Raw genomic sequence first — 24,203 nt, 5'->3', positions numbered from 1 at the left:
ACAATTACTTTCACATCTTATATTGAAAAATTCCTGTTAATCCTTAAGTGACTTTTACTTTTGCAATAGTATCAAAGTGCTCACCTCTGTCCAAGCAGATTCTTTTTTTCACTGCACCATACTAGATGGGGAGAATGGCTTCCTTCCATGCACTTCCTTTTCCCTGGAGTTCAGTATTTCACATTCATTCCTTCTGTATTCCAGTTTGCTTTTTTAAAATCACCTGTGCAATCTGCCAAATTATTCTGATTTCTGAGCACACTTACCAGTTTGTGAACATAGCCTGTCCATGTTGCACCACCTGCAGACCTCAAACTTTGTATTCCATTACATTAATGGATATTCTGAATGAGGAGCATGATGTAACTTTAGAAACCGCATTAGAAAAAGTTTTTTTAGATTTGCCCCCTCCCTCCCCTACCTTCCAATTTTCTGTTTGCAGTATCTTCACCATATTTTCTCAGCATGTATTTAATAGTTCAATTAAAGTCATACAGCAAAACCTCTGATGGCAGAATTCCTGTGCTATAGCTCTGCCTCAGTCCTGTGCCTATATCACTGAACAATACTTTTTCTCTCAGCTTAAGAGTGTAAATTCACATCTCTGAAAGCAGAAACTACACCAGTATAAATTATCCATGACCTCATTTAAAACATAAATGCATCTGCCTTCAATCTCCCAAACAATGCCAGCTTTCATTGCTTATTAGCCCAGGTCTCCCACAAACACCCCTGGCACTGTTACATCACTGCTTAGCCAAGGAAAAACACCTCAGAATATTTCCATTGAGCTGTGACTCGCTGTCTCACAAGGAGTGCTGAGCTGAGCTGCACACATGGTGAGTACCCAAGACACCCTCAGCACCTCGTCCAACCCATGCTGAGGTGTTCCTCTTGCACCTTTAGCTCACCTAAGCTCCAGGAGCTCACAATTACTGCTAAAAGGAAACCCAGGTGGGCTGCCCCTGACATGGCAAAGCAGCAGAGCAGGAGAGGCTGCAAGGCTGCCCAGGCCTGTTGTGTCTGAATCCAGGTTCCAAGGCAATGATCAGCACAATGATCTCTGCACTATTAAAATGATGTTGTGCTTGAATAACAAAATAAGTATATGCATATTACAAAGTACCTGAGCCTATCATCTTTCTAGCCTACAGATAACTTTTTATTCCAAGAACTACAGGATTCACCAGCATGTATAGAATATAAAAGTATTTATTAACTTTCATGAAACAGAATATGGCTTAAAAAAAGTCTTATTGGGTCCCTCTTGAACTTTCTCTCTTTGCTCTAAGGATGAGAATCAGTCTCTCATAAAAATTTGTGAAAATTGATAAAAAAAATGTAACCCAAATACAACGACCTTATAGAACGCTATGTGAACTCTGGGCAACAGAAGCTAACCAGTATATGGAAATAAAACACTGCCTCTACACATATAAAGAAAAGTAGCAGAGATTATTTATCTCTATTATTAAAACTTTTTAAAAATTAAGTTTTTAAATAAAACACTTCCTAGATGCAAATAGTACACTGCATAGAACACAGCTAAAGAAATTTAAGTGCATCCATCATTCCAAATCCCAGACCTAGTTTAATCTACTGATATATTTCTCCTGTGGATTCATGAGCTGATTTTGCTTTCAAACAAACCACCCGTCAGGAGGAAGAAATACCTATTTTTCAATGTTTTAATTTTTAAACTTTTCAGAAATTTTTAAATTTTAGCAAGCATCTTTCAAAAGCATATTCCAATGTAAGCTTGAAGAAAAAAATCCTGCCTCTGTCAAAATAATTCGCAAACTTTATTGGATTTTTAAAAGCCTGATTACAGGACAAAACATGCATTACGCATTTTGCTAAAATTCCAAAAACAATTGCAGAATTTAATCATATTAAAAGGCTCATATCCATAATAAATACCACCAGCTTAAAAGCAGCCTGGAATTTTTCAAGAGTTTTAGTATCTGAAAAATGCAAATGTTCTACATACTGTTGTTCTTTTAGAAGTCTGACATTACGTTGCAATGGTTAAAGCAAGAAACAGGTCAGCTGAAGACTAAAGAAAATCCCTGTCTTTTGAGATCTACACTTAGTTATACAATACTGCTCTGGAAACAGTCTGTCACCAAAGGCTTGGCAATTGGCTTCTGCTTAAAACATACTCTGCCTCTTAACATTCTTCAAAGGATTAAACCATAATTGATTCTGGCAATACACATGGTAAGCGTGATGTGCAGGGGGTTGCCAGTGGACATGGGGCTCTTACATAAAGGGCTGTTTTCTTTGTTTTAAATGGAAAAAAGAGTGGGAGGTGTGGAGAACAGTGAAATACAAAATGAGTCAGAATCATAAACCATATTTTTTGAATCAGATTTCAACAACCACACATGCAAAAAGAAGGCTTCAAAGGTGGCAGAGCTTCTGAATTGCTAAGACAATTCACATATTCTTAGTTCCATAAAAAAAGATAGAAGCTATAGTTATGTACATCCTTCTAACCACTCCAAGAGTATTTCAAGTTGAACTCCAGAGAAGCCATCGGTATCAGTCTGAAAGTGATGGGGAACGGATTGATCGTGCACTGGCTGGACTGTTAGAGAAAACAAAAGGATCCTTTTCCTTTTCTTTAGTATCATGTTTATGTTTATGTTTATGCTTATGCTTGTGTTTCTTCTTCTTTTTCTTGTGCTCATGGTGGTGATGGTGATGGTGGTCACTGTGTTTGGAGGAGTTTGATTCTTTACTGAACACAGAGAGTGGAGCTGCTGAGACAGGGTGCATGTTTATCTCCCCCGAAGATTGCTCCTTACCTGAAAGAATGGACACAGGGGGATTAGCTAATGTTTAACTTGCATTGTTTCCAAACATAAGGAATTCTGAAATATTAGATAAAACCTACATTATCATTTAAACATAAAGCCATGGAGTCTGTAACAATGCTTAACCATTTAGCTTCAGAGAAGGTTTTGAACATGCCATTCAAGTTCCCACACTACTGACAATTTTTAGAGACGGTCCTTCCTTCCTCAACAGCATAAAAGTGTCCCAGACAATTAGGAACTGTAAAGAGCCCTAAGAACTTTAAGTTATACTAGCTTCCTGAAATTCATTTTTATGTAGAATAGGAAGGCCACTGTACCCTGAATAATGCTAATATAACTGCTTGTGAACATTCTGATATAAAGTGCAAGACTGACATAATAAAGTGCATTTTTGGGATGTGAACTCTTTTTAGTTGGGAGGTAAAGCTCCCTGCAAGAACCTACAAACCTTTTGATAGCTGAAAACTAAACTGATTTTTCTAAAAATTGCCTCTTGCAACCAATTTAGCCTATTTGAAAGATTATATAAGGTTTTTTTTCTTAAACAAAACTAGATCCTAATAAATACAATTATACCATCTTTATCACTATGTATTTCACAAGTACACTAGAACTAGTTATATATTGAGCAAGCCTGGTATCTGAATCTGAGGAAGGACATATGATCCAAGACATCTCAATTAAGGAATGATTTTCTCATTCTTTCTTTGGCTCATTTAATATTTCATTATTTCAGACAGACTGCAATAGCTTCAATAGTAGAGATTAAAGGGCATTACTCTAAGGATATCTTTGTTGAAGAGTGCAAACATTTGGAAGGTAGGAACACTCAGATTCCTTTAGGCAGAAATTGAATCAAATCACTCACATTGCAAGGATGCTTTAACAACCAGATAAATGTAGAAAATCAGCAGCAGATTTTTGAAGGCGACTAATCCTCTAAGGATTACTTACAACAGATTTGCTTCATTGTTACTTTAAATATGGAGCTTTTTCCCATCTAGTTTTTGGTGAAAATATCCCAATTAAATAACAAGAAATGATGTTAATTGATGTTCCTGTGCAATTATCTTTTTCTGTATATTTGAAAACACATTTACTTCCCAGTACATCTTTTTGTTGGTTGGCTGTGTAACTCTACAGGCAAGAATGATTTGTCTATGGTAATGATTCCTGGAAGTCTAAAGAGACAGCTCCCTGCACTATGACAAGCAAGTACTGAGAACAATTTCCAGTTGTTCAAAGCAATCTTTCTAGCCTCACCCAAAAGACTGAGGACTGATTCAATCATGCATATGTATAGGAAAATTTCTAGATTTCTCTACATATATGTACAGATGTTCTGGGTTTTGTTTGTTTATAAATATATCTGGAAAAAACAAAATCTACATCTATATGAAGTGTTTAGAAGTCAGAATAGAAACAGATTTTTTTTTTTTTTTTAGTGAGGATAGCCAATAACTTACTATGGGACATGGTGGAATTTCTACTGCTTGAAGTCTTAAGCAGCAAAATGATGTCTTTTTAGAAATATGTTTGGTCTTAACCACAAGAGAGGAATATGGTGCAATATGAAATTCTGTTGAGGTTATGAAGGAGGCTAGTCTGAAGTACAATAGTTTCCTATAAACTTGAAATATACATCTCCAATATAAAACTATTTTAAAAGGCTTTAATTTTTATTTAATCAGAACTAAGCAGCAGTAAGCTCATGTCAGCAGTGCAAAAATTTATTGTTAGAACTCACAGTGAATGCTTTAGAAGAAGGAGCTCAGGTTATGGGGATAGGTTTAGATATGGGAAGAATTCCTTTTAAAAATAGAATTGGAAATAGTTACATAGTAAAGCAGTCTTGTACCTTTTTGCATCAAATGCAGTATACTTGCACACTCATCTTCATTGTTGAGAACAGCACCAGACAACAATGTAAAATGATGGAATGGAAAAAGTCAGCAAGTGGAAATGACTTGCTGACTTTCTAATGTATCTTATGGCAGGTAGAGGAGATGCACACCAATTTCAATTCCCACTTGCTGAATTCAGTGCATACCTACTACCATTTTTTTACATTGTTGTCTGGTGCTGTTCTCAACAATGAAGACAAGTGTGCAAGTATACTGCATTTGATGTAAAAAGGTACAAGACTGCTTTACTATGTAACTATTTCCAATTCTATTTTTAAAAGGAATTCTTCCCATATCTAAACCTATCCCCACAACTGAGCTCCTTCCTCTAAAGCATTTACTGTTTACACAACTTTATTTAGCAGCTGCAAGGGTACAAAACCAGCCATTAAACAGATGACACAATGATGAAAAAGGAGTATATCTGGCTCAGGCCATTAGAAAAGGAAAGGGTGGAGGCTGTATCTCAGCAAACCAAAGCAGGCAGTATTTGATGCTGTTAAAATAGGCTGCAGTAGTTACAGGTGAACTGGCAGTGACACAAACAGAGCTCCTAGACACACGGAAATAAAGGTCTTGGCAAAAAGCCTGAAGACCACTGGTTGGTTGTATGGAAAATGTACAAAAAATGACCTAAAGTCCTGAAGATATTCTCACGTGTTCTCAAGCTACAGGTACATGATACATTAACATACACATGGCAAAATCAAACCAAACTTTAAATAGAAGAAAAACCCCACACAACATGACACAAACTCTTAAAACTTCTCAGCTCCATTAATTCCAAATTGTGGGGTTATTTTTGTATGGAAACTAAACCTGTAAGTCTGGACACCACATTTGCAACAACCTCAAACTAAAGCTAAGCCTCTGAACTTAAAAGAATTTTAATCAGAACTGGTATAAAAACACTGGTTAAAGTCTGCAGGGATGATGCAGCAGTAGTGTAAAGTGAAGATGGAGGATGCAACCAAACAGACTCTCCTGACTCTGTTACATGACCTGCCACTTGTGCTAATTTCCTGCAGTTTACTGAACTGCCAGCTCTGCTAAGGCAACAGTCTGTATTATCACCTCATTACTTATTTCAGGTGTGTTATTAAAATAATCTGTTTGTTAAAGCACTTAAACACCATTGACTGGGGTAAGTTAGGGAGCAAATACAACAGTAGCTGAAACCAACAGGACCAAAGGAGTGGTGGTGACCACACAGAGAGGCAGGAAGGTCTTCAGGAAAGGGAGAAATGGGATCCAACTGCAATTCAAGGGCTACTGACAATTAGGGAGGCAGTAAACATTGATAATGTGGAAAAGACATCAGTAAGAAATGAAAGAATGACATTACAAAAATCTGCTTCTACTGAGCCAGCAACAGGAGTACACACACCATTTCTTCATAGAGTCACAATAGTGACTCTAGTCTCTTGGGTTTTTAAATACAAAAATAAAAGCTAGCCAGAAAATTTCCTCCTACTGTTAAAGAGTGCTTTGAAATCAAGAATCAAATATATTGATCCTGGATGATGGCTCCAAAAGATTGATCACAAACTACCAATCTCGGTGTGTGCCAAAATGGACAGACCTATAAAAGCTCTATCAAAAATGTTACAGATCTCCATGCATAAAATTCAGTGTTGAACCTACAGAACCTTTTTTTTCTTCCTACTTAAAGCCTATGCCGGGAACATGACAAGCGTAGTTAAGGAAAGCAAGGCTAAATAGAAATCGCCTTACAGGGCAATATAATCATCCTTTTATCAATGGGGGAAGCAGGACTGGTGCAGAGGCATGGAGCACTCCCTCTTCCTGCAGGGAACCCACTTCTTCCTGGCACAGAGAGCAGGACTGAAACCCGAGTTTCACAAAACACAGAAACACACAGTAAGTGGAGGGCCAGCCCAGGAGCTCCTTCTGAAGTGGTTAGTAGCATTCCTTGGAAGAAAATGCACATACATGTGTCTGTCCACATGTGGAAAGTCCAATGTAATTGTTGGGTTTGTGGTGCTTCAGCTAGCTGGGTAGGTGCTTAAAATTAGACAGGATTATGATCCCATGGGGGAAAGATCAGAATATTTGTGTATCATTTACCCCAGGGACAAATACAAATACTGTAGATGTCATGAGAGAGAATAAAATATGAAAACACAAATCTTGTAAATTAAAGGGATTTTGATCCTGATAAGCTTTAAAGTAACATTTGCTGTGATAATACAAATTGCTGTCAGATAATTCTAACACCCTGTTCACTTAAGTTTTAGTGCTCATTGGTGCATTAACATTGAACTACATTGTTGGTTAGAGTGTTTCACCTATTTTTCTCATATTTTGTTTCTGAACTTTTACAGTATGAAGACCTGTAACTTTAACAGGCCAACAGGCTTTTGTGAGACCTTTCATATGGTCCCTCCTATGCTTCTGATTTTGTGTGAAGAGAGTGGGATGCCACAAACTTACAGCCTCTGTTTCTTTGCATGGCTAATAAATGTAAAACAGCTGGCTGATACAGGATTTTTACAATTTGACACTTGTTTGAAATTACCCCATTTGCACCCTAATTTACTGAAACATCAGAGGGGGAGAAGACAAGTTCACAAATATAGCAAAGTGTGAAGGTCATGGGTCCTGAGGACAGGCTGGTGCTGCAGCACCTGACAGGGACAGGCCCTGGGAAGAGGGGGACGTCGATACAAGCGCACAAGCACGTCACGTGTCTCCCCCAGAAGCCAAAGAAAGCTCGCCAATGAGAAAGGTAATGCGCTTCTTTGCACAGCAGTTGACCTGCATCTCTGGCTAGCATTTTCTCTAAAGAGAAAACATTTAGAAAATGGAAAATACCATAAAAACAAAACTACCCTGTTTTTCCTTATTTCTTCTTTTCTTTTTAGTGTTACTCTGGAAACATCCAAGACGCACTATTTTTTAATTTAATGCTGTGTTTTTGCATCTGTTGAACCACCAACAAAGTACACAGAAAAAGTTACCAAGCATAAATGATTTCAGGCTTCCAGAATGCCATGTCCTGTAATTAGTCTAAAGAACCAGAATTTTCAAATTATACATCTCTGAAAAAGGTTATCAATTTTCTCCCTAGAAGAGTGCTCTTTTAAGGTCCATGGGACAAAAATTAAAGTTTGAGGGTGAAAAACAAAGGTCTAGTTAAAAAAACATAGAACCAGCTGAAGGTTTTCTGAAGATATGCTAAGGAAATCAGTTAATTTGGAACCAACATAAACACTTTAACAAGTTCAAATTTACAGATTCATTTGAATTCAATTTTTTAGTGGGATTTAAAACCAGATAGACAATTTCTTATACCTATACCAAAGGTAAATCTAAAGTATTGTACATACAAGTTGGTGTTTGAACTAAAATGCAGTTTTTACTGGTTAAAAGTTTGATTTCCTCATATGACTTTCATTTAGCAACTATATTGCCTTATACTTACAACTAAAATAATATCTTAACTGTGGTGTTATTTTTACTACATTTATTTTAGTATTCTGGAACATTCTAGTGAAATCCCTGTTTTTGAAAGAAAGAAGATCTAAATCAGGAAGCCAATTCAGAATACTTTGTGTGCCTCTAACAGTTTCAGGCAGTTCACTTGAAAACTTCCTAGCCTTATTCATCCTCTAGATTTCAGAGTGATTAGTTGCTTTCTCAGAGACAGTCACAGCTACAGTATTATGTTTTTTTTATTAAATCATGGAGTTGACACAGGGCAGCCACACACTGATGCAATTTTCATTTCTGTTGTCACTATCTGCAGGGTTTGTGTTTCTATTAAAGCTGCTTTCCTTACTTTAGAGTTAAGCAATGGAAAACACCATTCCTTGTGAAGTGTACTATTAACCACATACTATTTCAGTCAGGCAAATTTATCTACAAACCTCAAAGCCTATGAGCTGTTACTCTGGAAACAGTTACATCTTGAGTAATAAAGCATAACAGATACTGTACTAATATTATAAGGCATTCTATCAGAATAGTTGTAACAACTTTTACCTCCTTAGAAAGTGAAGCAAAAAGTCATCAGTGTCAGTAGTGTCCTTGAATCCAAGAAGTGCTCATTTATATATTTGTCTCTGTGCTGATGTTTTCATAGAACTTTTTGGGAGAGAGACACTAAAGGCTGGACTTTGTGGTGCTGGTGCACTTACAGCTAACTGCAGAGGGCTTCTCACACAGTTTGGACTGAATTCCTATTTACTCCTGCATCCAAACTCCAGATGCAGTGATTTGCACCCCAGGCTTGGATCTGCTGCTGTAAATGTACTGTTTAAACATAATAACTACACTAGTTTACCTCTACACTTTACTGCAGCATATGCAGTATGTCCAGTTTCAAAATGTTTCAGAAAAAAGTTGATCCAGATAAACCATAATTTCCTGAAAGTGCAGTAACTGTGATAAACAAGACCACAATCTGATCAACATTATGACTGTGGTCTAGACCTCCAAAGTTTCATCTACGCAGTAAAGAAAGCAACCACAAAGTCAGCAGCACCAATTTCCAATTTGACTATCCTGGAAAACTGCAAAACAATTAACAGATCAGCCAAGGAATCTGTTTGATCTGAGTCTGAATTCTCAGGATGTCCTCAAAGCTCACTGCCCCTGAATGTCATCAGAAAAAGAACTGCCAGTGCACTAAGACAACATCACTGTATTTTATTTTTTCTTTCCTTTGCAGAAATAAAGAGAATTGGATGCTGCTTTTTATCAACTTCAAACCATCAAAACTAGCTGGAAAAAGTTCAATTAAGTGTTCATCAGTGATGAGCTATAATGACAGGTAACCTCACTGGCAGATCATCCAACCTTACAGCCAGGCATTCATTTTGGAAGCAGAAAAGACCAGGCCAATCAATAACCATTGACAGATACAGCAGAACCTTTTAAAGGTTACTTCTGACTGTACTTCTCATACTGTACTTTCAGATGAGTGAAATATTAAAGAAGTGTACCTTTATCTGATTTCACTGAAGTCAACAAAGTCACCTTGCAACAAGTCACCTTGCAGCCTGAGAGATCAAATCTGTTGCTTACAAATCTCATCTTGAAAGTCTTTTAAGATTTAAGTGAAGGGAGTGTTCCTGATATTCTTGATGATTAATAGCAAATAAAATCTGTTCTCACATTAGAAATGTAACCTTGCACAGCCTTGGAGGTTCAAAGGAGGCTACCAAGTTTCCAGCCCTAAGGGCAGATGAGTAATCATCACAACAGCATTCTTTAGACAAATTCACAACTTATGTTTTGTTTGTTTTAATAATTTCTTGATAAAATTATTAGATTCCCCTACAACTGCCAGAGTCCACAGTTTTACTATCATAGTCAGGATGCTTTAGTAGGATTGAAACCAATTATTTTCTCTATGAACTGGGACAGGTGCTGTAATTATTATACTGAAACCTGTAATCCAGCATGTGTTGTATTAGAAAACTTTTTGTTATTGTCTCAGCCTTAACTTTTCACATCCATGGGCAGAACCATGCAAAAACATTCTCACCCTCACTCCCCCACCCCCAGCTTTTAAAGGAAAATAGTATTTTCCTGGTGTTAGGGGGGGTTACTTGACCAAACCCAAATGATCATTTGGGGTGGTCTGGGAAATAGAAAAAAAAACAACAACCCAACAATCCAGCAAAAAACCACAGATACTACAGGACCCAACATGAACTTCCTCCTGGCAGCTGCTTTTCACATGCTGTGTTCAGCTGATGACCTAACACTTCATGTGACACGTGGGGACAGAGCCCACAGCTGGGGGAGGAACACTGCGGGTGGACTAAGAGCTCACTCCTTCCAAGCAGGAGTCAGAACCGAGGCAGATTTACTAACAAGACACTGAGACCATTTCAGAACCTCCGGTCAATCTATTTCACAACAATCACTCCCTGAAATGCACCCATCCTCCATCACTGTTGTAAAACCTCACATGCCACGGGATTCCTTTGTAAAACAGAACACTCCTAAGTGTGAACAATTTTATTTATGTATGCTTTTATTCTTCCCCATCTGTTTCTTCTCAGCAGTATACCATTCCCTAAAGATTGAACTTTATTTACTCAGTCTGTAATTCATATATCTCTGCTTCTGAGAAAAATGCCATGAATAAGAAACAGGTAAAATTTTAGAAGCAAAAAATATGTGAAGTAGAACTGTTTCTAACCACACAATCCAAAAAAAAAAGAATAAAATAATCTGAAGTGTTTCAAAATAATGCTTTTCAAAGGCTTACTATTTAAAATGAATTCTGGTGCAAAACCTGGCATTTGTCTCATTTATTACCTAGGAAAGAAAATGCATTACAGTGTGCTGAATGCCTAAACAGCAGAGGTGAGAAGGTCATTCAGGATAAAAGTGAGACTTGAAGTAGCTTGTGTCTGCTGTGGGTCTATAAAAGCACCAGCTAAGTGGCCACTGCTCCACTCTTGGTCAGACTTTACCCTTCCTGACCCCCAGCACAAACTCAATCCACAGCAGTCCCAGAGCACAGAGCTGGCACACAGAGGGTCCCCTAAGTCCTATTTGTGACGTATTTGGCAGACTTTTGTTTATGACTTTATATTCCATAGAGTGTGTAAATCTAGAAAAAATTGTTCCAAAATATCATGTAAGAGTTATAAATACTAATTCTCAGCAGATCAGCTTTGCACTTGCATGCCCTGGATGCGTTATTCTTTGCCACAACAGAAAATGTGATGGTTGACCATAACATTGAGAACAAACCTCAAAGCAGCTCTGAGAAGTTTAAACTAAAGCTTTGCAGATACAGGCTCCTAAGTTCATGAGAGTAACCTATATGCAGCCTGCTCCTTTACCCTGCTGAAGTAAATCAAAAAGCTGTGGGTTTTGCTACTCTAGATACCTAACAGCAAAGCTGTCCTGGTGGAGCTGGCTGTAGGCACATGTCATTAACTGAAGGCCATCTGGAATCCAGAAACTAGACCTCCCTGTGTTTTAATGTCCCCATATGACCTTAATCTTTCAGCTGAGAAGTGACAGCAGCTACCTTTTATTAAAAAAAAAAATAAATCAAAAGAAATAAACTCCTTTAGTGGCAAGAGCATCTGCCAAGGAAGGAAAAATGTTATGTCCAAGGCTCATAATGAAATATAAGCCTCCAGCTTCTGCACCACTGGCACCAAAGCATCAACCTCAGCAGGATCCTCAAGGCAGCAGCATCCACCAGCCTTTCCCTTAAATGGGGCGACTAAACTGCCTGGTCACAGAGAAAGCAGAGAAGGTCACCTGTCAGCATAGCTCAGGACCTAGGGCAACTCAAGATGGAACCAACATTCCAGATCATGCTGCTAAGGTCTGTTTCTGTTTTACACTAGGCAGCCACTGGATAAAAACAGAAAAACAAGCAAGAGGGTAATCACTCTGAAATTTAAAGCCAAAAACTTCACTTTTACACAATACAGTACTGAAACCTTAAAATCTTGTTCTGAATCTGTACGGAAGATCCCTCAAAATGCTTGGTACGTTGTCACATGACCTCAGCTTTGCTCCACTGGCACATTCTGGAACTGAACTTCAGACACGCTGTTAAAACATTCTGAGAAGATGAGACAAACCACCAAATTTCTTGGCTAGTGACAGAGAAACAAAGAAGGTGGAACTTCAACCTGTTTTAAAGTTTCTAAGAAACACTATGTCTTGAGAATAATTTTGTCAAGTATTGTATAAAAAAAGATACTAAGAGAAGCAGTAAAAGAAAGGAAGTGCTTGAAATGAAACAATTTCACTCACAGATGCAATCCTTTCAACTTTGGAAAGCACTTTTAAATATCTTTGAGGCTTTAACATTTGCTAATGTTAAGTTATAAATCATTAATATTTGAGGGTGTTTTTATCTGAGGAGTCTTGCTGTTTTTTAATCTTTGAAATTGTAATCTTTTAAATTAAACCAATGGCAAAACAAGTTTTACCTAACTGCTTATGGGATTCTACTTAAACTTTGTGCTCTTCTTTTCATTCCTTAGCTTTTCACTTTCATAAGCATGATTTACACGTGTCTTACTTAGATATGTGTAAAAACACACACATATACACTTATCTGTGCATCTACTGAAACCTAAAGAAATATTCTTATGCACCCTTTCTGCAGTTCCTGGAATTCCAGTAACATTTAACACTTACCAACACTGTATGTATGGAAATAAGCAGTAGCAAAAAGCACCTCACAACTGAAGCAGTTAAAAAAATACAACCACCCTGCCTATAAAGTTACTCCTACCTGGTGTGGATGGTCTCTCCAGCATATTCAAATGATGGTAAATGAAGGCCTGGCTGTCATGAACTGTGTCCATATCAATTTCTTCTTCCTCTTGAGAGTTTGAGAACTAAGAAATCAGGAAAAAAAATAAGCAGATGCTAATAATTAATAAAAACATCACTAAACAGAATTTAATATATTTTATTTTTGAGGTAAACTGGGGGTGAGAGGGAAAGGAAGTGATATCTACCACTGCAAAAGAATAAAAATTCAGTAAAATTAAAAAGGGTCAGTGTCTTTCTTTCTTTCTAATTTACTGTGAAGCTGTGTGAACAAGAGCATTATCTGTCAACTTTAGCTCTTGCCAGCCAATAAAGAATCTGATAGGAAATGATTTTGCCAAAGTAAGCATAACAACTGCTGTACATACATACACAGCATGCCTTTTGTTTCAACACAGCTTCAAGGGAAGCCGGCAGACGCCGCTGCTGTTATTCTGAGCACCCTACACATTGTGCAAGTTGAATTTCCATTTCTTACTCTGATTTTGAGTTTGACTTTACTGTCTTCATTCTTCTCTAGTATTTGCCCTGGCTCCAATGGAGACCCGAGTGGCATATCAGCCTTCCTCTTCACCCCCTGCTGATGACCAGAAATGCTGGATGCTGTTTCCTTAATAAGATGATCATCCTCCTGAAGCAGCATTAAAAGACCAAAATTAGAAGATAGCAAGATCCATGTTTCAGAGAAAGTGACCTGATACCTGAAAAATCTTCTGAGCAAAGTGGGTGATTTGAACAAAGTTTTCTCTGTAGTTCAGGCAAGAAGTATTTTCTAAAACCCTGTATGGATTTGTGCCAACCACTCCTACAAACATAGTTTCTCTTTACTTCTATCCCTGCTCCCTCTGCATATCTAGCATTGGCATCTTTTCTGTCGCTACTCACAATCATGGTACTGTTGGTGTGCAACAACATTTGCTGCCTCTGAATAGCCTGTCTATAAATCTGTGCCTTGCAGACTCTCCTCAGGACAAATCTCAGGTAAAAAACTGTGATAGCCTCTGATCTACACATGGGATTTAGCTAAATCTTCTTTTAGTTTGTTTTAAAAGCTAAAGCTTACTTTACTTAGTACAAATCATAATGAGTATTTATAATTTTTTCTTTATTTTACAACAATATTTATTAAAAAAGAATAAAGCTGTTTTGTAAAAATCTGCTTAGATTATAGAAAGAACAAGGTCAAAGAAATAGAAAAATAGGAGAGTCTCCTAAGTTACACATATAGTAATGAAAATAGGAGATAGGTGTTTCAACAAGTCCAACAGACAAAATTTAGAAGGGGAAATAAAGCATTCACAGAAGCAAACATGATTAAAAGCTCACTAAAAACTATAAAAGGCACATATACTATATATTCTCAAGGGCATATACGGTTCCTCTGAACTGCTCTTCTTCTATCCTACAAAGGGCACTCTAGCCCCACAAACTCTTGCCCTGAACAATTCAAGTTCCATTTTATGAAGTGGGTAACTTCAGTCATCCTCAGTAGCTTCAATGGCACTACTCCATCAGTAGTGATTTTAACACGTTTATGTTCTCAGTGTCTACTTTGAAGAATCTAGTTAATCTGATAAATTCTATCACCTGTTTACTCTTTTTTCCCCACAAATATGCATTTCCCTTTTTCATCCCTATTACTTTGTCCAAAGCACTGCTATTGTGAAATGCTTCTGGATTAACTTTGTCTGACATAAGAGGCAGTCTTTGTTTTATAGTATTGGAAAATCAGTTCCCTGAATTTTGGGGGAGTTACAGTGAAAATGGTAACCTTAAGGTAAGGGGTAGGAGAATGAAGATGAGGAATAGAAGAAGATACAAGGAATGAAGTATAAACTGAGGCTTATACCAGTGCTGTATTTCCACACCAGTGCAAGCCAGTACACTGCTAAATGAAGCAGCCTCATCCGCACACGTTTCTGTCCTGGGGTGCCACAAGCATTTTTACAACTACGTGACAAACTGGCTCAGGAAACTGAAATATCTGTTCATAAAAAGGTACTGTTCAACCAGATCCTCCCTGATCCAGCTCACTGTTGCAGCAACCACTACTATACTAACACAAGGGACAGGAAAGTTTAGGAAAAGAAGAGTTAAGAGGAAATCTTTTGGTAGTCTGGCTGCAAAAAAGGTTTGGGTGTTCACTGAACTGCAGCCTAAAAATCTGCCAACAAAATGCCTCCTGCTATTTAATTCTAATGATTAGGAGCAGCAAATTAGGACTTACTACATGCTCTGTAAATATCCAGGACAGGTCTAACAATATCTGACTACCAGCATTTTCTCCCCCTGCTGGAAAGGGCCTGCAGGGTACTGTTAAGTAGTACTCTCAGCATACTTTTCAATAAAAACTATTTAGACATTAACTATGATAAAGTAAGAGTAAACCATCCTATTCAAAAGGGTGGAAAGAGTTTCAAACATGCTAATCACATGCTGGTTTTGAAACTGTTAAGGAAAAATCACTTATTATTTCCATGTCTGTTGATTTTTTCCCTCCTCACAATTAAATTTGTCCAACAAATATACTTGGGTCTTGCAGCAGTGGCAGTTATTCTTGAGGAAAGTATGACCTTAATAGTTTACAAAAATTTATTTTCTAACTACACAATGGAATATGTGTTAGGACTGAAGCCTCCAAATCCAGAAAGATACCAAACTGAATGTATGTCATTCTTCAGAAGTTGTTACAAATCCTTCAGAGCGCAATACCAAAATGTCAGATTCAAATGTTCAATGCAGATGTGTTAAAATTTCAACTTTCACATCATTTTAAGTTGTTTAAAATGAGGAGTATCTATTTATTTTAAGATGCAATAGATTTACTGATAAAAGGTTTTGTTTTGGAAAATTGGATAAATTGCCTATAAGAAACAGTCTCATGAAAAAAGCTTTCATCACAGCATCAAACATTTCTGTGAATCATTTCATATCTCATAAGGAATATATAAAGTTTCATAAAAAACGGAAATGATGAGACTAGAAAAAAAAAAAAAACCCAAGTTAAAAGCTTGCATATGCAATGCAAAACAGTTAAAAAATGCCAAAAAAGTCATGGTATACGCCAGCTTTTCAAGTGGACAGAATAATGAGCAATGAGGTCAGAAGGTAGCTTAGGTAAAGCATGAGAAGCTTGAACACAATACAAAATTAAATCAGCAACCCATGCAAGAGCTTGGAGCCCGCTGAATAGGATGGATGCGGATGGTTTGTGCTTACGGTGTTCTGAAATCCTACTGACTGCCCATGATTGTTAGAACTGATCACAGGTTCCTGATTATTTGCAACTGATTCAGGGATAATCGTTGGATTGAGTACAGCCTTCTTTTCTTTCAGGTTAAGAACAAGTCCAAGCTCTGGTAAAGGTAAACAGGAAGGTCTGCTGAGGCCAAAGAGTGTGAAATAGAGGTCCACAGCACCACATCGTAATCTCCAGTCATGTGAAGTTCCTAAAATACAAAAGAGATTGTTAATACAGAGATAAAATCTCCTCCTCTCCCACAAATATAACAGCTTAAGTAATCCAGGCCCACCAGAGTATGACATTTTCTGTGCTTCCTTCATTATTCCTGCCTTTTATTAGCTCTTACTCACTTGCTTTCTTTTTTAACTCTCCTGTTTAAAAGGAAGGCTTTCAGTTGCCTGGGCTGTGAGTTTCCTGGGCTTGTTTAGTAGAATAAGACTGGAAAAGTAAATGCTATAATAACATAATGAAAAATAAAGAAAAATAACCACACCCATATGCCTTTATTTTTCAAGTTGTGCTCTTAAGTTTTTCTACTGGACAAGTAAATAGAAGATTTTGTTACCAAACTGGCTTCCTGTATCAATGGATTTGCAGCTATTCCACCAATTTGAGGAATATCCACAAATATTTGTGGATATTCCACAAAATATAGTAAGAGCTTTAAGCATGACTAAGATCTTTACTCTCTGGAAACTGCACTGATAAGAGAAATGCCCAAACATGCTTTTTAACATCATTACTACGTCATGAACTTCACTGAATACTCAATACTTTTACTTTGTATTCATACTCAAACTATGTATTCTTACTGCAATGCTTTATTTTTTTATTATTTTTCACTACAAATACTGCTTTAATATCTTCATACACAAATGGTCCAAGCACGTTTGGCCCCAATCACAACAGAAAGACATTAAACATCTGGTGCAATGCTGCAAATACAGCAGTTCTGGTGTTAACTCAGCCCAGCTCTTGACTGATTGCAAGTTTATTGAACATACTGTTCCCCAGCAGGAATTGAACTATATCTGGTAAACAAGACACAGATGTGCCAACTGCCATATTAATGTGGCTGTGCAAGACTTAGCACAAAATAAAATTACAAGACCTATCCCTGTAAATAGTAGTTTTACGGGGTCAAAATAGCACTTGGATTAAGCTTAGCTTGCCCGTATCAGGGCCCTTACAAATGACCAGCTACACACACCCAGTTACAAATGAAAGCATATGAATATTAATCTGGACATATCTAACATTAAAATAATCCCCAGAGAATGACACATTCAAAAATATTAATTTTAGAACTGTTGTGATATTATCAATTTAATTCAGATTTACACAGAAAAAGCCCCAGAGTCTGTTCTCCATTACATGTGCTTATGTTAAATAAAAGCAACTCATGATTCTAGAATCATGGACCTTTAAACCTGACTACTAGCTTGTCACACATCAACAATTTTTTTCAAGGCACCCTGGAATGCCACAGTTATCCCTTACAGAAAATTAACTGAAACATTATGTCATCTTGAGACATAGAAGTTTAGGTGCTTAAAGCCCCATGAACCTTAATAAGCATGTATACCCTATTTGTTACTCACAAAAAGAGGTCCTGCTTGTAACACTGCACACTCTCTTCTCTCATGAAAAAGCAAAAACAAATTCTCTGATGGGAACATCAAAATTGTTTATTTTCTGTGTCTGACACTTGGCAATTCCTATGAAACTGAACTACTAGTAGTCTCCCCACTTCAACCCCTGGAGTGTAGCTGTAAACTTTTAAACACTGAATATAATGACACACAGAGAACAGAAAGCCTGCAATGACCTAAAAAAGCTATATAAATGTTTATATGTAATCTGTGTGGTAATGTGCCAGATGTTAAAGGGCAGTTTGTCAGGACTGGATAAAACTGCTTCAGTAATGAAAAACGGGTCAATGGTAAAGATGGAAGCCTTTCTCTCACTAGGATCTTTCTTAAATCTCACAAGGCAAATCAGTTTTAGGTCTATAATGCACCTCTAAAAACCTAACTTAAATTACCTGTATCAGTGCTCTCCTCTCATATTCTCTGAGAAAAAGAGGACAAAGAGAGACCATCTAATGTAAAGCAAACTCTAAGTGTAAAACAGACACTGTTACTTGAGAAAACACTTGCTTTGTACAATTTTGAACATTCAAAGTATAATTCTGTGCAGAAGGACATCAAAGCAGACTAGATCAGTAATGAGAAGAATTAAAAACAAGGTTTGGTAGCCTATGTCACTAAGAGTGTTCTGGAAGTACAAAGATGATATTCAGCTTCTAAGACTGGATTTTCAGTTTCTAACTACTGAAACTAAGAGAGCTCTCAGCATATTCTGAAGCAAGTTTTTAATACTTATTTCAAAAAACCTCACAATAAAAACTCTAACACAACAAAAAAAAAAAAAAAACCCCAAAAACCAAATCAAAAACCCTCACCTGAATTCATCAGTTTCCAAAGCTGATCTACCAAAGCTTCATTACATAAGGGGGACTCCATATTCTTGGTGAAAGGTGGATTCTTAGTCAGCATATCCAAAATCTTATGCCTGAAAGAAACACAAAAATAATCTTTATTAAATCCAAAAGAAAAACCCTAAAGATAGAAAGTCTGTTCAGTTTGCAATATTCTTACAAACTTATTAAACTTCCATGATTACTTCCAAATTTTTAACCAATGTTTTATGCCTTCTTTCTTCTTCCTTCTGTCCACAATATGCATTAGACACATATTTACCTTCAGCAGTATAACTCAGAGATAAAAAGTAAGGTGCAAAGCAGCAGGATGTTTTCAGACGTAACTGTTAACAGTTGTAGGCTACATTAAGCTCTTCTGTTTAGTCATGATCTTTTTTTGCACGCTGACTTGGAAGTTTACCAAGAAGATGCAACACTGGCAAATAACCTCCTTACATACTGATACCAAAGAGTTTTTAAATAACTGTAAATGTTTATGACTGATACAAAATGGCAGACCCAAAGACTTGCACATTTTCCTGGAAACAAACACTGCCACCTCATAGGTTACTTTGGTTTCTGAAGATCCTGCATTACCATGCTGCTTACAGTATTTACAGACTGAGCTGAAAGGAGATACATTTTTGTTTCTTCAAACTTGGCCTTGAAAATATTTAATGAATTCTTTGTTTCATTACTTATTATTTTAACAATTTTTCTCTGTATAGCCAGCTTTCACCTTGCTGTCTGACACATTTGGAACAAGAAGACTCTTGCAGATACTTCTTTTTTTTGCATTTTCTTTTAGAAGAGGCAAACACATTACACTCAATTCAAAATTTAAACTCCTCTAAAGGGATATGAATAAAATTAAATCTCCTTCTTAGACCAAAGCTTAACCTGTATTTATTTCCATTAACAAGAATGACAGAAATGAAACAGAACAACCTTGCAGCTATGGTATTTGTAAGAAATCACCTATATAGAGAGAGTAAAAGTAGTGTTATTTAACTTTGAAACTCAGTATTTCAATGGTGGTCATAACAATAAAGTGTTGGAAAAAACCAATTATTATGAACCTTGGTGTTCATAGGTTTGTAATGAACATGCTAAAATATCCAACCACTTGTGTGAAAATGAAGTTGAAACAAGAAATACTAGAAATTTCACCACATTTTCACATGATCCTTTCACCCCATCTACAGTCTGACAATTGTTTTACACCCCTTGGTGTCCAAATATTGTGTGCACTATGTCTCAGCCTCTGGCTTTTCTAAGTATCATGAAGACTTTTTTGCAATATGCAACATCATATTTATACACTTTTTATGATCAGGAAATAATCTCTAACTTCAGACTTCTGCCACAAGGTAGAACAAAAAAGAAAAAAATAACATAATGCAGAAGAAGAACAGAATATACTAATTTTTGAGATGTGAACTGTTGAAATATCTAAACATGTTTCAATTAATGTAAAATAACAAGGAGGAAAAACAGTTTTGTGAAGAAGCAGTTAAGGATCTGATCTATTCTAGTGATTCCAGGTGAACAACTTACTTAATAGCCTCAGCATTAGTAAAAAACCTGTCTTTTATTAACTCACCTTATGTAGGGTACAGGATCATTTTGAACCATAGAGAGAAGCCACTGTAATTCTTCATAGCTCCTATCAACTGCAAAGCAAAATAAAACAAAATGCCTATTAATACATATAAATTGGAAGGATTTTGATAAAGACAATAATGAGTTCCTGAATTAGCACATAAAGAGGAATTCCACTAATTACAGAGAAAATTCAAAGTAAAAAGTGTCTTACTTTACATAGATATAGAAACATTTACAAAAGTCTTACATGCTTCAATTGTTCAATAACAACCAATTTGACTATTTGCATGAGCATTGATTGGGAAAATCAGAGTAAGGGCTCATCTTGATATTGTGTGCTTCCTAAAATGAACACATTCTAATATCCTTTCAAGAATCAGAAGCATAACATCTTCTGTAGAGAATATACAATTCTCATACACAGGAATCTGTGAAAGATTACTATCTTTACATCGGACAGAAAGAGGACTACTACAGGGCTTATACAAAACTGCAATCATGCTCCCCTCAGCCTTCATTAGTTTTCAAATCAGTATACTTTGCAGCTAAAATGGATTTTGAAGCCTATGAGCACATGCTTGTAGAAAATGGGAAACAGTCAGCCTGTTAGTTTGAAATGTAACTTACATTACAAAATTTCTTTGATGCTCAGAGTAATATTGCAGATTAGGAAACTACATGAGAAATCATCATCACTCATTACACAAAACATGAAAGAATTTTTATTGTGATCTTTTTGTCAGGTGCATAACTGTAAGATTTTTACAGCAGTATTCTCTTCTCATTTCTTCAAACAATGAAGACAGTGTATTAATTATTACTGAATAGAGAGATCCAAAACCATTTCTATTGCTTTCCATCTTGTGCTCCTAGCAATGTATTTCTTTCTTCCCCTAGCCAATTGTATTTTTAGCTCTAAATACCTCAGTTCAACTTTTTGTCCTTATTTTGCTTTGTTTTCAGTCAAAATTTTAAAATATAACTTCTTTAGTCCAATCAATTCTAATACCTTTTAATTTTTTGTTATTTCATTAGAGTAAGTTGCTTTTAACAGAAGAGGCATTTATTTATAATGTAAGAACCAGCACTTCATTCTATTACAAGTTTTAAAAATGCTTTGGACAACTAGAACTGAAGACCCCTTTCTGGGCAAGGAGAAGGCAACTACATTAAAATACTGCTTAGAGGATGACTGGAGAGTCTTTTGCAGGCCACTTGCAAGTCAGCCCTGCTCTTCCCACAGTCCAGCCAAAACAAAACGGGTTACACTGGTGAGGCTCCACTAAGCCCTGTTTAGAGGCAGAATGTATTAGCTCAGACAGTGACTGTGCAAAGCATGGCTACACAGTTCTGGATGATGCCAGCAAATCTGTATCCATAAAGATCAGAACTACAATCTCAGATTTGCCTTAAAAACCAGAAACCTTTGAAAAACTATGCAGAGAACATACTTTTAAGGGATTAGTGACTTCCTGTGCACAGCTCAATGCACAGCTGCTCTTCCTGGCTTGGGACAGAAGGCAGCTAGAACACTACAAACAAAAGTTGTTTTGCGTGTAACAAAAATAGTACTTTATTACCACACAGCAAAGAATTGCAACACTGCAAACATGAAGTCACAATCATTAGCAAACTGTAATTATTTTGACTAACAAAAGGGATTTAAAAATGCTTTTCAATTAGAAAATGAAAAGTCTGGGAGATTAATCCTTTAGGCTGATTATACTGGACAACAAAACCATGTAACACCACACTTTTGTGATTAAAAAAAATAAATGGTGTTTTAAACTTATTTCTGCTAGAAATGAAGTAAGTCTTCCCTGCTATTTGCCTTATAGTGTAAACTAAGCCTTCTAGGCTTCCAAAGCTTTGCTACTAATGCATTCAACCTGCACTGCAAATTTATTTAGGAACTATGAAACAATTTGGACAGCAATGATAAATTAAACCTGACCTCAGGCAGAACAAATCTTATTAGCCAGAAGAACCATATACCACGCCTGGTTTGGAGACCTCACAAGATCATCTGCTCCAGCCTTCCATGGGAAAGGGAGCCTAGATGAGATTATCTAGCACTCTGTCCAACTGCATCTTGAAAAACTCCAGCAATGGGGACTCCACCACATCCCTGGTGAGGCTGTGCCACTGATTGATTATTCTCACAGCAAAAAAACACTTTTCTTGTATCAAGATGAAACATCTCTTGGTGCATCTCTCAAGATGAAACATCTTTTGTACTTGTTAATCCTTCTCCTTTCCAAATGTGGAGACACACTATCCACTTTGCAGCTGTGCTCTAAGTACTGGAATATTGTGATGAAGCCCCCCTAAGCCTTCTCTTACCCAGGGAGAAAAGAGGTAACTCTGTCACTCCTCCCACACAGAGCAGGTCCTGCACCCCTCTGATAATCTTCACAGCTCCTTTTTGGACCCTCTGCAGTCTGCCCACAACTTTCTTGAATTGTGAGGGCTGCAACTATACACGCTGCTTGAAGTGCAGACTGAGTACAAAGCAGAGTGGGATGATCACATCTCGGTCTCGTTACTATTGCCCTGCAGAGGCAGCCCAGGATCTGATCTGCTGCAGCCACACATTGCTGCCTCGTGGGCAGCTTCTCATCCACCAAGATCCCCAGGTCCCTTTCAGTGATGCTGCTCCCCAAGCACAGATCATGACCTGTTCTGGGCTCTTTGGTTTTGTTGTCCCAGGTGTAGGACCTTGCACTTGTTGAACTTCATCCAGCCCTTGCTCTCCTGCTCTCCCAGCCTGTCCAGGTCTCTCTGTGAGATGTCCGTCCCTTCTGATGTGACCACCTTGCCACCAGCATTCACATCAATAAACCTGGTAAGGCTGCTTTCAATGCTGTTCTCCACATAATTTCTGAAGATGCTCCCTGGGGACCCATTTGTGACAGACTGCCAGCCTGAGTAAAAACCACTGATCACCACCCTCTGAGTGTGGCCGATGACCTGAATTCTTACCCACTGCACTGACCACCCATCCTTTCTGTAGCTTGCCAGTTTGTCTAGGAGAAGGCAGTGGGAAAAACAACATGTGTAGATTTTCATACTTCTGATTGATGTAAACACATGTGATTGTTTTCTGAAACAAAAATCCCCTTGCGATTTTTTTTCAAATTACAAGCAGTGTTGTCTCAGTTCTCAATTGCAGCAGAGTATCTTTGACACTGAACATTAACATTCATCAAATTTGATAATGGTTATTTATTTAGAGTAGTTTGTTATCTCTTCTAAGTATGCAACTGCCTTGTTCTATACAAGTAACTATTAATAGTCTTATAGCTCTCACAAGTTAACTTTAAAAAGTTAATAAACCCTGTTCAATTCAAGCCACTTTAGATAAACTGTCCAAGCCCTTGTATGCTGCCTCAAGCATTTTAAAAAGTTACCATTTATCAAAAAAACCCTTGCTATTAATGGAAAAAAAACCCAAGTTATTCAGTTCCATGGAGAAATTATTCCTTTTCAAGTAACTGAAAAAAAGGTAGTGTTATTCCTACTCTGAAAGTTCCACCCAGAAAACACAGACTTTCCTTTTTATGGAAATTACAAAATCTGTCAGCTTCCTTTACAAGAACTGTTAAAAGCCAGCTTTGGCACAAGCAACAGGCATTGACAGCAGCTGGTTTGCATCCAGTGTGAACTGGAAATCAGGTAACCAGAACAACGAGAATCAGATCTCTAGGCAATAGATGGACAACCATTTCTCCTTCCAAAGCCAGGTTTAGGGCTCTGCAGGACAAGCACTGCCAACTTCTCTATGGCTAGAGGTAGAAGTCAGTTAGCACACTGAGTTTCTGGATCATCCCTCCACCAAAAACCCACTAGTCTTAAAG

The 24,203-nt window shown here is 37.2% G+C and overlaps 1 protein-coding gene across 1 annotated transcript in view; it reads right to left on the bottom strand.

Moving 5' to 3' along the window:
• Positions 1-1,194: 1,194 nt before the first annotated feature.
• Positions 1,195-24,203, bottom strand: part of TAF2 (TATA-box binding protein associated factor 2) — a 58,485-nt gene continuing 35,476 nt past the window's right edge. The window contains exons 19-24 of the mRNA XM_084203654.1: positions 20,345-20,414; positions 18,724-18,833; positions 16,235-16,464; positions 13,494-13,646; positions 12,975-13,080; positions 1,195-2,810 (exon numbers count right to left, since the gene is read on the bottom strand). Coding sequence (XP_084059780.1) covers positions 2,545-2,810; positions 12,975-13,080; positions 13,494-13,646; positions 16,235-16,464; positions 18,724-18,833; positions 20,345-20,414 — 935 coding nt within the window. The 3' untranslated portion in view covers positions 1,195-2,544. The remainder of the gene's footprint in view (positions 2,811-12,974; positions 13,081-13,493; positions 13,647-16,234; positions 16,465-18,723; positions 18,834-20,344; positions 20,415-24,203) is intronic.

Source organism: Fringilla coelebs (genome assembly GCF_963513975.1).
Source record: "Fringilla coelebs genome assembly, chromosome: 1".
In the NCBI taxonomy this organism is placed as follows: domain Eukaryota; kingdom Metazoa; phylum Chordata; class Aves; order Passeriformes; family Fringillidae; genus Fringilla; species Fringilla coelebs.
The sequence above is the reverse complement of the archived record's forward strand: the minus strand, read 5'-3'. Positions and strand labels throughout refer to the sequence as shown.